Source organism: Sapajus apella, unplaced genomic scaffold (genome assembly GCF_009761245.1).
Source record: "Sapajus apella isolate SASKATOON/1434 unplaced genomic scaffold, GSC_monkey_1.0 scaffold138, whole genome shotgun sequence".
NCBI lineage: Eukaryota > Metazoa > Chordata > Mammalia > Primates > Cebidae > Sapajus > Sapajus apella.
Genome location: NW_022437078.1, coordinates 807,018 through 821,424, shown reverse-complemented (window position 1 = coordinate 821,424; position 14,407 = coordinate 807,018). Strand labels below are relative to the sequence as shown.

At 46.8% G+C, this 14,407-nt stretch overlaps 1 protein-coding gene across 3 annotated transcripts in view; it reads left to right on the top strand.

Moving 5' to 3' along the window:
- Positions 1–13,526, top strand: part of FAXDC2 (fatty acid hydroxylase domain containing 2) — a 28,244-nt gene extending 14,718 nt beyond the window's left edge. For 2 of the 3 annotated variants that reach the window (XM_032263765.1, XM_032263766.1), the window contains 5 exons: positions 2,218–2,339; positions 8,493–8,698; positions 9,488–9,593; positions 10,595–10,761; positions 11,558–12,494. In XM_032263765.1, the coding sequence (XP_032119656.1) occupies positions 2,218–2,339; positions 8,493–8,698; positions 9,488–9,593; positions 10,595–10,761; positions 11,558–11,714 (758 nt within the window). In that variant the 3' untranslated portion in view covers positions 11,715–12,494. Of the gene's footprint in view, positions 1–2,217; positions 2,340–8,492; positions 8,699–9,487; positions 9,594–10,594; positions 10,762–11,557 lie in introns of all 3 variants that reach the window. The other variant, XM_032263763.1, reaches the window with a different exon arrangement.
- Positions 13,527–14,407: the final 881 nt, after the last annotated feature.

Below are 14,407 nucleotides of genomic sequence, written 5' to 3'. Positions count from 1 at the left end.
TAGAACTCTGAAAATGGGCTGAACAAGAAATACGACAGATTTAATGGGATCTTAAGGAGTCACTGAACAGTGCAGATTATGTCTTTATACAGGTAAAGTGGTAGAAAAACTTTATTGGCCTGAACCTGCAATCTAAAAAAATCTCCAAATTTTGTTTTTTTTTTTTTTTTTTTTTTTTTTGGGGACGGAGTGTCGCTCTTGTTACCCAGGCTGGAGTGCAATGGCGCGATCTCCGCCTCCTGGATTCAGGCAATTCTCCTGCCTCAGCCTCCTGAGTAGCTGGGATTACAGGCACGCACCACCATGCCCAGCTAATTTTTTGTATTTTTAGTAGAGACGGGGTTTCACCGTGTTGACCAGGATGGTCTCGATCTCTTGACCTCGTGATCCACCCGCCTCGGCCTCCCAAAGTGCTGGGATTACAGGCTTGAGCCACCGTGCCCGGCATCCCCAAATATTTTATGTAAAAATAGGCACAATCCTGTGAAAAGTACCTATTACCTTGGCGATAAGCCAATATAAGAGAAATAAAGTATTTCCAGTTTTAAGTAAGTGTTAGAGCTAGAAGCTCAAGATCATCTTACGGTGTACTTTTCATCTGTATTCCTCAGACAACCTTTTGAGTTCCAAGTAGGTAGACACCTTGGATGGCCCACTGGGTAACCACCAACCTTTTTTTTCCAAAGTAAAAAATACTTTATTTTTTCTGGGTATAAAAGTAAATATGTGCTCACTGTTAAAAGTAAATATCAGGCAATTCAAATAAGCATAGAAAGGGTGAAAATCACCCACTGTTTTACCTTCAAGAAATAACCACTATTTATATGTTAGTGTATATCTTTTATTTGTTGGATATATAGTACTTATGAGATACCAACTATTTTTAAACCATTTTTTAATTGAATAGATTGTAGATATCTTTCCATGCCTATTAATATAGCCTTACTTAATACTCTTAAGTTTCCCATTCTATTCCACTGTATGTATGGAAATACTCTAATGTATTAAGTCCATTCCCTACTAATGGATATTTAGGCTGCTTTAAAAAATTTTTTTAATGTTGTGATGGACATTTATGCATAGATGTGTGTCCTTTTCTTCTTTCTCCCTTTCTGTCTTGGCTCTCTGACTCTCTCACTTTATTACTTCAGATATTGCCAAATTGCCCTCCAGAATGTTCTTGCCAATTCTACTCCCCCACAGTGCTGGCAAGTATTTTCCAAATCCCAGCTGCCACAGATACTGTGGTTGATGGAGCATGAAGGGTGCTGGCGGAGGGGCACAGACGTGGAGTTAAGCAAAGCCTATTCCTAGCTAGGCATGGTGGCAGTTGCCGGTAGTCCCAGCTTCTTAGGATGGTGAAGCGAGAGGATTGCCTGAGTTTGGCAGGTAGAGTTTGGCAGTGAGCCATGATCACGCAATTGCACTCCCAGCCTGGGTGACAGAGCGAGGCTTTGTCTCAAAAAAAAAGAAAGAAAGAAAGAAAGAAAGATGAGTTTTCCACTTGGGAGATACTGACTAGATGACAGCTTCCGCTGTTCAGTTAGTAGGATGATGGGGACTAAGCTTCCTGACTGACTCCTAGCCCAGGGCTCATTGACCCATACCATATCGAGTACCTCCTTTGCAATTCATAAAGGGTTCGGTGGGCACACACTCCACACCTTCAAGGTTGTTGTCCTATTTTGTGGCCAAGAAAACAGAGACACTTCTTAAGTGGGCTGTCCACATTCCCACCCAAGAATAAAGGTAAGCCCTTGTTCCCAAGCTGTAAGACCTCCCTGGCAAGGAAATGTCTAGGATGAAGCCTCAGTCACCTTAAAAAGTATGTTCTGTGGCTGGGCGCAGTGGCTCAAGCCTGTAATCCCAGCACTTTGGGAGGCCGAGGTGGGCGGATCATGAGGTCAAGAGATCGAGACCATCCTGGCCAATATGCTGAAACCCTGTCTCTACTAAAAATACAAAAAAATTAGCTGGGTGTGGTGGCGTGCGCCTGTAGTCCCAGCTATTCAGGAGGCTGAGGCAGGAGAATTTCTTGAACCTGGGAGGCAGAGGTTGCAGTGAGCTGAGATTGCGCCACTGCACTCCAGCTTGGCGCCTGGTGACAGAGTGAGACTCTGTCTCCAGGAAAAAAAAAAAAAAAAAAAGTGTGTTCTGTTAGCCTATGTGCTTCAAGAACCCAAAGTCGCCCTGATTTTTTCTGCTTCCCAATCTCAGGTGCCATCCAACTGCCTACTCTGTTCTTCTGGAGCTTCAATGGGCTTCTACTGGTGGTTGATACAACAGGAAAACCTAACTTCATCTCTCGCTACCGAATTCAGGTTGGCAAGAATGAACCTGTAAGTATTGCAACTTCTCCCGGTCAAAGCACAGAAAGCAAGGGCTAAAGCCACACTCAGAATTCTCGCCACTGGCCCAGGAGAGACCTGGCCAGTGTGAGCCAAGTTATTAGTAACAAGGCTCCCCCAGTTTAGAAGGTTAAAGAGAGGAAATAATTTGCCCCCAATCTCAGAGTCACACAGCTAGTGGCCATTCAAGACCAACGTTCTGGTCTCTTGATTCCTGGCCCAGGGTCTGGACCTTCCTGTGCCACACGACGGCATTGTGGTCAGCCTGGTACTGAGAAGGCAGGCAGCTCCCCTTTATCCAGAGGAATGGAGAAAGCAATGGCTGGATGCTAAAATATGGGTAACAGCTGTTATTGTGAGAGACGGAGACAGTTTTGAAAACAATGGATAACCACCCCTATGATAGACAGATAGGATGGATTCTAAATGTGTGGGCGGCGGCTGTCTTTTAAACAAGTCCTCCTTCCTAAATACTCAATTCCATAAGTGAGGCCCAGACCCTGCTTATGAGGAACTCCGACCTGCGCAGTGCCAGCAAGTGGGTCCCACTGTTCCCTGAGTCTGGATTGCCTTTTCTTACACAACAAGGAAGAAGTTGATTCTGAAACCCAGGTTCTTTCCCCAGCTCCACCCAAACCACATCCTGGCTTCTTTCCCAGGCAAAACAATCATCTTTCAGTCATCTGCCCAGGTGTCTGGGTGAACGACCGCAGCTCTCAGGTCCTTCTGCCCCAGCCCAGCACTCCGGAAAGGCAAACAGTGCTCTTGACCCACTCCTTTGAAATGGGCCACTTCCTGAACTAGAGCTACTGGGCTGGCTTACAATCCCCCTCACTTGGGACAATAGCTGCCAGCCAGGCTGAGGGGCTTCCTCCAGGCCCAGCTTGGCAGGACATGAATCAGAGCCTACAGTGTTAAACCCTCTGCTTGGTCCTTGAGAACCCTTCATATGTCAACCTTGGTTGTTGCAGCACCATTGACTAAATGTTTATATCTCCAACTGAGGCCAAGAACCTTCACTGTTCAGATGAGGAAACAGAGGTGTTACATGGGTAAACTATGATTCAAACTCAGGCTTTTTGACTCCAGGGCTCACCCTCCTAATCAGCTCTCCAGAATATTACCTGCTGCCTCTACACACAATGACTTTGGGAGGCCAAGGCAGGTGGATCACTTGAGGTCAGGAGTTCAAGACAAGCCTGGCCAACATGGTGAAACCCCGTCTCTACTAAAAATACAAAAAAAAAAAAAAAAAGGAAAGAAAAGAACAAAGAAAACTGAAGCAAGCCGAAGAGAGTTTTAAAGATGCACACCACATTGGCCAATAACCAGCACCTGTACCCACATGCTTTGCCTGCCCACCTGACAACACAGGTGAACTCTCCTTGCTCCTGTCTGTGGGTGATTCCTCTACTATCCATGCACTACATTCAGGAAATGGCTGCTGTAATTCTCTCTTTGCTTTCTTGTATCTTCTTTTCTCTCTCTTTTGCTCATTATTCCTCTCTAGGTTATTACAAACATGCTGTAATTTTTTTCCATCTTAAAAAAAAAAACAAAAACACCAAGTGTGGTGGCTCACTACTGTAATCCCAGACTTTGGGAGGCTGAGCCAGAAGAATCACTTGAGCCCAGGAGTTTGAGATCAGCATGGGTTAGGGTGAGATCCTGACTCAAAAAGACAAAAAAAACAGGCCAGTTATGGTGGCTCACACCTGTAATCCCAGACTTTGGGAGGCTGAGGCAGGGGGATCACTTGAGCCCAGGAGTTCGAGACCAGCCTAGGTGACAGAAGGAGATCCCATCTCTACAAAAAAAATTTTTAACTAGGCAAGCGAGGTGGCATGTGCCTGCAGTCCCAGCTACTTGGGAAGCTGAGGTGGGAGGGTTGCTGGAGCTCAGGAGGTCGAGGTTACAGTGAGCTATGATCATACCACTGCACTCTAGCCTGGGTGACAGCCAGAAACTGACTCAAAAAAAAGGAAAAAAAAAACAGACCGGGTGCTGTGGTTCCCACTTATAATCCTACCACTTTATAAGGCTAAGGCAGGCAGATTGCCTAAGCTCAGGAGTTTGAGACCAGTCTCGGCAACGTGACAAAACACCCCACCCCAACACTGTCTCTACAAAAAATACAAAAATTAGCTGGGTGTGATGGTGCACACCTATAGTCCTAGCTACTTTGGAGGCTGAGGTGGGAGGATCGCTTGAGCCCAGGAGGCTGAGACTGCAGTGAGCTGTGGTCCCGGCACTGCACTCCAGCCTGGGCAACAGAGTGAGACCCCCCTCACAAAAAACCAAGCGCACACACACACACCAGCAACAGAAAGAACAACCCCTGACTAGCAGAGTTCTTTGAAAGAATTATCTATATAGTTTCCAATTCCTCTCTGTCCACTCCTTTTTGGGACTTTATTTATTTATTTTTTTTTGAGACAGAGTCTCCCTCTGTCATCTAGGCTGGAGTGCAGTGACACTGTGATTTCGGCTCACTGTAACCTCCACTTACTGGGTTCAAGCGATTCTCCTCCCCCAGCCTCCCAAGTAGAAAGGAATACAGGCACGTGCCACCACACCCAGCTAATTTTTGTATTTTTAGTAGACACAGGGTTTCACAATGTTGGCCAGGCTGGTCTCAAACTCCTGACCTTAGGTGATTCACCCGCCTCAGCCTCCCAAAGTGCTAGGATTACAGGTGTGAGCCACTACGCCTGGCCAACTGTCTACTCTTTTCCTCAACATTTTTAAATTATGAAAAACATTAAAAATACATACAGAAAAGTTGAAAAAAACTCTAATGATTATGCATTTACATATCACTTTGATTATCAATTTTAAACATTTTATTTCTGCTTTATATATATACAAATATATATGCATCTATACATTTTTCCTATTTGAAAGTAAGTTTGAGACATAAAACTCGACCCCTAAATCCTTCAGCCATCATCTTTCCCAATCACAAAAGCAGTCTCACCTTCTCTATAAACCTCCTCCAAATCAGGTATCACCCTTAAAAAAGGCTCTACCAACATTTCTTTTGGCAAGTTCACCAAGGATCTGGTCTCATTAGAACACCAGAGACATTTCCACAGCCGCTGATCCCCTCAGCCTTGAAATATTTTCTTCACTTGGCTTCCAGGACACCCCTCTCTAGGTACGCCCCTCACATCTTTTTTTTTTTTTTTTTAAGAGACAGAGTTGACTGGGAGTGACGGCTCACACCTGTAATCGCAGCACTTTGGGAGGCCGAGGCAGGTGGATTACAAGATCAAGAGATGGAGACCATCCTGGCCAACATGATGAAACCCCATCTCTACTAAAAGTACAAAAATTAGTTAGGCATGGTGGTGCATGCCTATAGTCCCAGCTACTTGGGAGGCTGAGGCAGAAGAATTGCTTGAACCTGGGAGGTGGACATTGCAGTGAGCTGAGATCTTGTCACTGCACTCCAGCATGGAGACAAGAGAGACTCTGTCTCAAAGAAAAAAAAAGAGTCTTGCTCTGTCACCCAGTCTGGAGTGCAATGGCACCATCTTGGCTCACTGCAGCCTCTGTTTCCCAGGTTCAAGTGATTCTCCTGCCTCAGCCTCTTGAGTAGTTGTGATTGCAGGTGCCCACCATCACGCCTGGCTAATTTTTTGTATTTTTAGTAGAGATGAGGTTTTACCTTGTTGCCCAGGCTGGTCTCAAACTCCTGAACTCAGGTGATCTATCCACCTTGACCTCACAAAGTGCTGGGATTACAGCTGTGAGTCACCATGCCCAGCTCCCCCTCACATCTGCTTGTTCACTTCTTCACTGTCTCTTTCCTAGTTCCTTCTTTTCTCCCTAACTTCTTGATGTTGAATGTCCCATGGGCTTTGGCCTTTTCTCTGTACAGTTATCTCTTCAGTGCCATGACTTTAAATACCATCTATGGGCCGACAGCTCACACACTGACCTCTCTAGCCCAGAAGTCTCTCCTAAATTCCAAGCTAAAATATCCAACTCCCTCCTTGACATCTCCACATGGATACTAGTAGACACTGCCAATTCATCAGGTCCAAAAGAGCATTTCTGATGGTCCCACCAAAGCCATTACTTACTACCCACAGCCTCCCCAGTATGGATGGCAATTCCAGTCTTCTAGTTGCTCAGGCCAAAAACCTTGGAGTCATTCTTGACTACTCTCTTTCCTTCGTACCCACATCCAATCTATCAGGGAACCCTATTAACTCTATTTCCAAAACAAACTCAGAATCCAATCACTTCTTACCACTTCTCACCACCTCCATCACTATTACCCTGGTCCAATTCACCACCATCTCTTGTCTATATTATTGACTTTTTTTTTTTTTTAAGAGATTGGGTGTCACCCACTCACGCAGGCTAGAGTGCCTTAAACTCTTGGACTCACATGAACCTTCCACCCCAGCCTCCTAAATAGCTGGGACTACAGGTGCACACCACCACACTCGGTTAATTTTTTCTTTTAATTTGATGGGGTCTCATTATGTTGCCCAGGCTGGTCTCCAATTCCTGGCCTCAAGCAATCCTCTCACCTCCACCTTCCAAAGTGCTGGGATTACAGGTGTGAGCCACTGTCCCCAGCCTGATAAATGTATATATATTTATATTTGTTGTATCTAGTCTACCTTTCCCACTGGAATATAAATTCCATAGGGGCAGGAATCTTGGTTTTGCTCATTGCTTTATTTTCAACACCCAGAACACTGAGTGCTACATGTGGGTGCTCTATAAATATCAGTTAAATAAATAAATGGATAGATGTGATATCACCCCCCGCCCCACCTTGTTCAAGATTTCCAGAAGGTGGCCGGGCGCGGTGGCTGACGCCTGTAATCCCAGCACTTTGGGAGGCCGAGACGGGTGGATCACGAGGTCAAGAGATCGAGACCATCCTGGTCAACATAGTGAAACCCCGTCTCTACTAAAAATACAAAAAATCAGCTGGGCATGGTGGTGCATGCCTGTAATCCCAGCTACTCAGGAGGCTGAGGCAGGAGAATTGCCTGAACCCAGGAGGCGGAGGTTGCGGTGAGCCGAGATCGCGTCATTGCACTCCAGCCTGGGCAAACAAAAGCGAAACTCCGTCTCTCAAAAAAAAAAAAAAAAAAAAAAAAAAAGATTTCCAGAAGGTATAATGGCCTCACCTAATATGTCCTCTCACAACCAGCTGGAAAGACCTGTCCTCACAATGGGATGGAAGTAAACAAAGAGTGAATTCTGAAGTCAGTCATGCATGCAGTGCCTGGAAAGGCTGGAGGAAAAGGCAGGCCTCAAGTTGGGGACCATTCTGAACCTCTGTCTTGCTTTGGGGCAGAAATCCCTCCAGCTCACAGAGGGAACTTGGAGAAATCCCTTCTAACCAAACAAGTTCATCAGGACCCAGCAAGTAATCTATGGTCACAGGACTATTACCTGGAGGCCCAGTGCTCTGACAAAGGGAAGGGTCAAGGGGTTGCTGATTCTGGAGGAAATACTGGCTGTAGTATTGAGGCCAAATAGAGTTTGGACACTTGGGGCCAGTTCTGTACAGTGGACCCTGGTGGAAATGCTTGGGCGGGCCCCTATCTTGACAGTGTCACTGTGAAAACCAGGAAGTTGGTAAAGAAGCTAGATAAGCAGCTCCCTGGCTGACCTTCTTTGCACTGGGCCTACTGCAATAAGGCTGGACCACAAGAGGAGGCAGATGACCTTGTTCTCTACATCCAATCATAAATAAGGTTCTCTGATGAAGAGGGGCTAAAAGGCTGAAATGGGGTGTCAACCAGAGAGTCACAGCCTTCTCTAAGCACCCTGGAGGCTTCCCAAGTTACCTGCAAGTACATGGAGCCTGGCCAGAGAAATAGGGAGGGCAGTGGTGATAATATGCAGAACCAGGAAGGTGAAGGCAGGTTCCAGCACAGATTGAAGGCTGTTGAAGTTTCCGGGGACAGTGGCATTACTCACCTGCCTAGCAGCCAGGGACTTATTCTGCTATGTTTCCAGGCCCAGGGCTAGGTGACAGTCAGGAGCTACTGGCTGTGCCTCAACAACTCTCCCAGAATCCAGCCGGACTGAGGGCCTCCTGTGAGCAGGTCACGGTGGAAACTACTTCTCACACTCTTGTCTGTTTCCCTCCTCCCTTCCCTCGGGCAGGTGGACCCTGTGAAACTGCGCCAGTCTATCCGCACAGTTCTTTTCAACCAGTGCATGATCTCTTTCCCCATGGTGGTCTTCCTCTATCCCTTCCTCAAATGGTGGGGAGACCCCTGCCGCCGTGAGCTACCCACCTTCCACTGGTTCCTCCTGGAGCTGGCCATCTTCACGCTGATCGAGGAAGTCTTGTTCTACTATTCACACCGGTGAGCAGTCTCTGCCTGAGGCACAGCTGGCTCCTCACCCTGTCTAGGGCTCACTGATCAAGGAAACTGAGGCCAGGTGCAGTGACTTACGCTTGTAATCCTAGCACTTTGGGAGGTCGAGGTGGGCGGATCACTTGAGCCCAGGAGTTTGAGACCAGCCCGGGGAATGTCAGGAGACCGTCTCTACAAAAAATTTTTTTTGATTAGCCAGGTGTGGTGGTGTGCACGTGTAGTCCCAGCTACTCGGAAAGATCACATGAGCCTGGGAGGTCAAAGCTGCAGTGAGCTGTGATCACACCACTGCACTCCACCCTGGGCGACAGAGCAGAGCAAGACCTTGTCTCAAAGAAAAAAATAAAACAGGCTTCTGAATTGAGTTTAGGCCAATGAAATACTCCCTACTCTCAAGTCTCCCATTGAATGGTTAACAGGGAGACCACTAGTTGTCTCATAACTGACAACTTGGGACAACTGAGGGATGAATGTCCAGAAAAGAAAAGGCCTCTCTGATTGCGTGGGGGCCAGGGTACTTTCCCATCCATTTCCTTATTCAATCCTTTCTGGCCAGCATCCCATTTTACAGCAATACAACTGGGGTAGAGAGGCAAAGCAACCCACTCCCAAACTATGCAGCATAAGGGCTGGGGTTGAAACTTGAAGGCAGGTCTGGGTGTTTTTAACTTTGCTCTGTGGCTGTAACCCCTAGTTTCCATTTTCGGTTTCTCATGATCTGGTCGGGGAGGGAGAAAGAGGAATCAGCAAGTTATTGACTATTAACTATTTCCCCAGGCTCCTTCACCACCCAACATTCTACAAGAAAATCCACAAGAAACACCATGAGTGGACAGCTCCCATTGGCGTGATCTCGCTCTATGCCCACCCTATCGAGCATGTGGTGAGTAAAGCAAAGGACAGTCAGCCCCAACAACTTTCCTGAAGGTCTCCTGCAGAAACTTAGACCACACTGGCCCTTTTTCTTCTCATTCAAAAATAGCTGCCATTTATTGTCAACCTTCCATATGCCAGGCTATGTTAAGTGCCTAACACAGTTATCTCATTTAATCATGCCAACAACTTTTTTTTTTCCTTTTTGAGACAGGGTCTTGCTCTGTCATCCAGGTTGGAGTGCAATGGTGTGATCACAGTTCACTGCAGCCTCCAACTCCTGGGCTCATGTGATCCTCTATCTTCAGCCTCCCAAATAGCTGAGACCACAGGTGTTCACCACCACATCTGGCTAATTTTGGGGTCCTGCTATTTTGCCCAGGCTGGCTGGAACTCCTGGCTTCAAGCAATCCTCCCACGTCTGCCTCCCAAATTGCTTGGATTACAGGCATGAACCACTACACTTGGCTCCTCCAACAACAATTTTTTTTTTTTGGAGACCAAGTTTCACTCTTGTTGCCCAGGCTGGAGTGTAATGGCATGATCTTGGCTCACCGCAACCTCCACCTCCCAGGTTCAAGCAATTCTCCTGCCTTAGCCTCCTAAGTTGCTGGGATTACAGGCATATACCACCACACCTGGCTAATTTTGTATTTTTAGTAGAGATGGGTTTTCTCCCTGTTGGTCAGGCTGGTCTTGAACTCCCAACCTCAGGTGATCCACCCGCCTCGGCCTCCCAAAGTGCTAAGATTACAGGCGTGAGCCACCATGCCTGTCCCTCCAACAATCTTTTTAATCTTAATTTTGCTAACAAGAAAGATGAGGCTCAAACTCATTAATTTGTCCCAAGTTACAAAGGTGAATGCTTCAACAAGTCAAGATCCCGAAACTCAGCTTCTCCAGTTCTGGGTCAAGGAAGTTTGCCTCTAGTACCACCTTGGGGCTAAGTATACACTCAGCTAGGTCCCTTCATCTCCCTGGGCCCACCTTCAATGATCCCTCCCCTTGCAGGTCTCCAACATGCTACCAGCGATAGTGGGCCCATTAGTAATGGGCTCCCACTTGTCCTCCATCACCATGTGGTTTTCCTTGGCCCTCATCATCACGACAATCTCCCACTGTGGCTACCACCTACCTTTCCTGCCTTCACCTGAATTCCACGACTACCACCATCGCAAGTAAGGACGCTCTTCTCACAATGGGTCCCTTGGCAATAACCATCACCCTCCCTCCCTCAGTTTCTGATAGCAGACACTGGTGTCTCAGTTTACATGTGAGTGCTAGTTGGAGAAGGGGTCTGATGGTTGGGAAAATAAGGACCACACTGGGATGACCCTACTTTACTCTTTTCCTTCTGCAATTGGGTCCTCCTCCAACTGGGGGTTTTTAACCTTTATTTGGGTTCTGGGCCCTTTGAATAAGCTCTGGACATTCTCTTTAGAAAGGTACATACATGCATAAAACTCCTGCATGCAATTACAGGGAAGTCATGTAATCTCTGAAAGCCCCAGACTTTTTCAAGTATAGTTTACAATCCTCTTATACCTGAATCACCTGAGATGCTTGTTTAAAATATAGGCTCTTGGATTCCCCTCCAAATATGCTGAACCAAAGTATCTGGGGGAGCAGGGCCTGGAAACCTGCATTTTAGTAAGTGTTCCAGGGGATTCTGATGCTGGTGATTTCACACCTGAAGAAGCCTAGTTCTGCCAGAAATCCTTAAACTGTGGGCCTCAGAATAACACAGCAAGCTTTTGAAAGGAAGATTCCAGATACTGCATATTGCAGGTTTGGAGTGGCCCCCGGAAGGTGCATTGGTAGCAACTCCCCAACTTTTTCTGATGCAGATGATCAGATAGTGGTGACAGGTGTGGGGCAGGAGGGTTGAGAAATGTGTGAGGCTGGCACAAATGAAATGGGCTATGCACAGGGGCCTCCAGTGCTGGCACTGCAGTGCCCTCCTCTCTCTTTTAGGTTCAACCAGTGTTATGGAGTGCTGGGTGTGCTGGACCACCTCCATGGGACGGACACCATGTTCAAACAGACCAAGGCCTATGAGAGACATGTCCTTCTGCTGGGCTTCACCCCACTCTCTGAGAGCATCCCAGAGTTCCCAAAGAAGATGGAGTGAGAGAGGGCCCAAGTATCATTCTGGCTGTCCCTCAGCCATGGATGCAGATGCGGCTTCCTGATGGCACCTAACAGTTTTCCTCTTTCAGCCACAATTCCTAACGATGTCACCAGGAGGGTAGAGGGAAGGTCAGCTTCCCAAAAAAGCAGGGCCAAGGATGAGGCTTCCTCCAAACTACTGCCCTTTATGTCCCTCAATGGGATTAGGAATTAGCTTAAGAAAAAGGAAAACACAGCTTCCCAGACTGTAGGCTGGTCAGAGGGAGGAGACCTCCTGGTCCTCTGCTGTTGAAGAAGAGAGGGGTTCAGCCCCAGATAACTCCTTTGTACCCTGGACAGGATGCAAAGAATGACAAAGCTGAATGGAGGGGGACTGGAGGCTGCCTGGCTCCAGGGAGAGCTCCTTTTGGCACCAGGGGGTGGGAGGGCCAGGTATCCCTTTGCCCCTTCCTGCCTCAAAAGGCTTTCACATACCCTTCTCAGGCCAGAGCCAAGATACCCTGGCAAATCGTTATAGGTCTCAATTCATGACACACAAGACGCCAGTCCCCCACATCACCCAACACACACAAACATACACACACCAAATACTCTGAGTGGTAAAGGCCCCATTTTAACTTGGCCCACCACAAACAAAAGGTTTTCTTTTATGGGAAAAAAAAAAAAAATCCAGGAGCTAGCTCCTCCTTGGATTAAAACTGAGATACCAAAGAGGTGCAGACCAAACCTTAACACCTTTAGCCTTATGTGGAAACCTAAACACAAAGTGCTGAGAAACTGCGAAAAGCCCTTTTACCCACAAGGGGAAGGGTCAGAGTTGCTACCCTTTGGGGACACCCAACTGAAGACCCCTAATTAGCCTATCTGAATGAGGACCAGAGGTTAGAACCCTCTTTCTCCCTGAAGAAAGCATGGAAAAACATGACTGAGCAAAGGGCAAAATCCTTTCTCCCCCAAATGTTTAATCAGTTTCTCAGCAACATTTATTCAAGATGATTTTTACCAGGAACCTTATCAAAAGCAAAACCATAGTTGCTTGGGTTGAAGTCCCCATCCTGACTTCCCCTCAATAGCCAGACATGGCCAAGAACCCTGTGGTTCCCAAGAACAATGTAAAGATGATTCTTTGATTTGAAAGAACACCATTATCATCTTTCTAAATTCTTATATATATTTGCGCCTTTTCTTTCAGTTCTCTTAAGAAAAGCATCACTGTGGCTTTATAAAATACCTTAGTATCAGATTAAGTCCAAGTCTCCAGGCAGGACTGTAAAAATGGACTCCTTCCTATCAGCTCTAAAACCCCAGAGACTTGCCCAACAGGCCAGCTGAGCACTTACCAGGCAGCATCTCCCTGGCCTTCCACAGCCTCGCCTGCCTGCCTCTGGCCTTGGTGGACCTGGCTCCCTCCCTAGGCTTGTGCCCTCAGCTTGAATACAGCTCCAGATGCATCAAAGCTGTAAGTTCTCAGCTGCTGGCCTGCACTCATCACCTCTTCCTACAAATAAAAAGTCCATCTTCAGTATGCTTAAAGAGAAGAATAGGAGATAAGGAGAAAGAACAGATACACTTTTATTTCTCTTTAAGGCCTTTAGATTTTGAGTTACTGTAAGGGGCCCAGAAGGACAAAAGGCTGTCATTCCCTCTTACTTTTGGCAGGCAGGTGGTCAGTCCTTGGCAGAAGGGCCCAGCCCTATCCTTTTCTGTATCAAATAAAATGGCCTTGAGGTTGGTATACAAGTTAAGGCTGAAAAAAGGAATTTCCAGTAGAGAACGTGAAAGAAATCATGTAAAATAAACTGGTCTCCATGAATCCCAGTGGAGAGTTTTTTTTTTTTTTTTGGGGGGGGGGGGGGGGTGGTGGTGGAGGGATCTACTACAAAATTTCTAATACTTGAGACATAAAATTTGGAAGCTCAGGCTGTGCAATTAAACTTCCGTGAGCATTCCTAATGATGTGTGAATGACGTTCAATTAATTCATCTTTCTGTTCTCAAAGTACCAATCAGTCGGCATCAGCCCTGGACACTATCTCCTAATTTTCCTTTGACCTGTGGAGGCCACTATTGGTACTAAAGTACCTGCCCACCTCAAGAACAGTGAAAAAAAGCTCTCTAGAAAAACCATTTTCCCAAGCCAGGTATGGGAGACAGTTGTCAGATGAACAAGTAAATAAGGCCACGCCCCAATTTTAGTTTTGTAATTTATACAGGGAATGGGGACCTCATTGTTCCATCCCTCCCCAGCATCATGTCTCAGGATTCAGGGACTGATCAGGATTTCTTAAGGCCACACAGTGCTGGATCATCCCTCCTCCCCCGCTCTGTGGGAAAGTCTGTTCATAGAGTGCCTGTGGCAACCCTCCATAAGGAGCCGCATCAAACTTTTTCTTCTTGGCTGTCTCGTAACACAATGCCAGGCCACAGCCGGGGAATGGAAAACTTGGAAGCGGACAAGTGGGCTGAAACCCTGGCATTCTGATGGACTGCACTCTTTCTGTGGCACTGGCTATGGATGTCATGTCTCACAGGGTGGACATGAATTCAAGGCTTGTAGAAGTCTGCCTTAGGCAGACTCCCTAAAACCCAGTGGCAGAGTTTCATGTGCATACCGAGTGCAGGGTTCCTCTACATCTGGGGAAACCCTACAGAAACCCATCCTTCACACCCAATAGCAATACCCTAGGATGGAAGA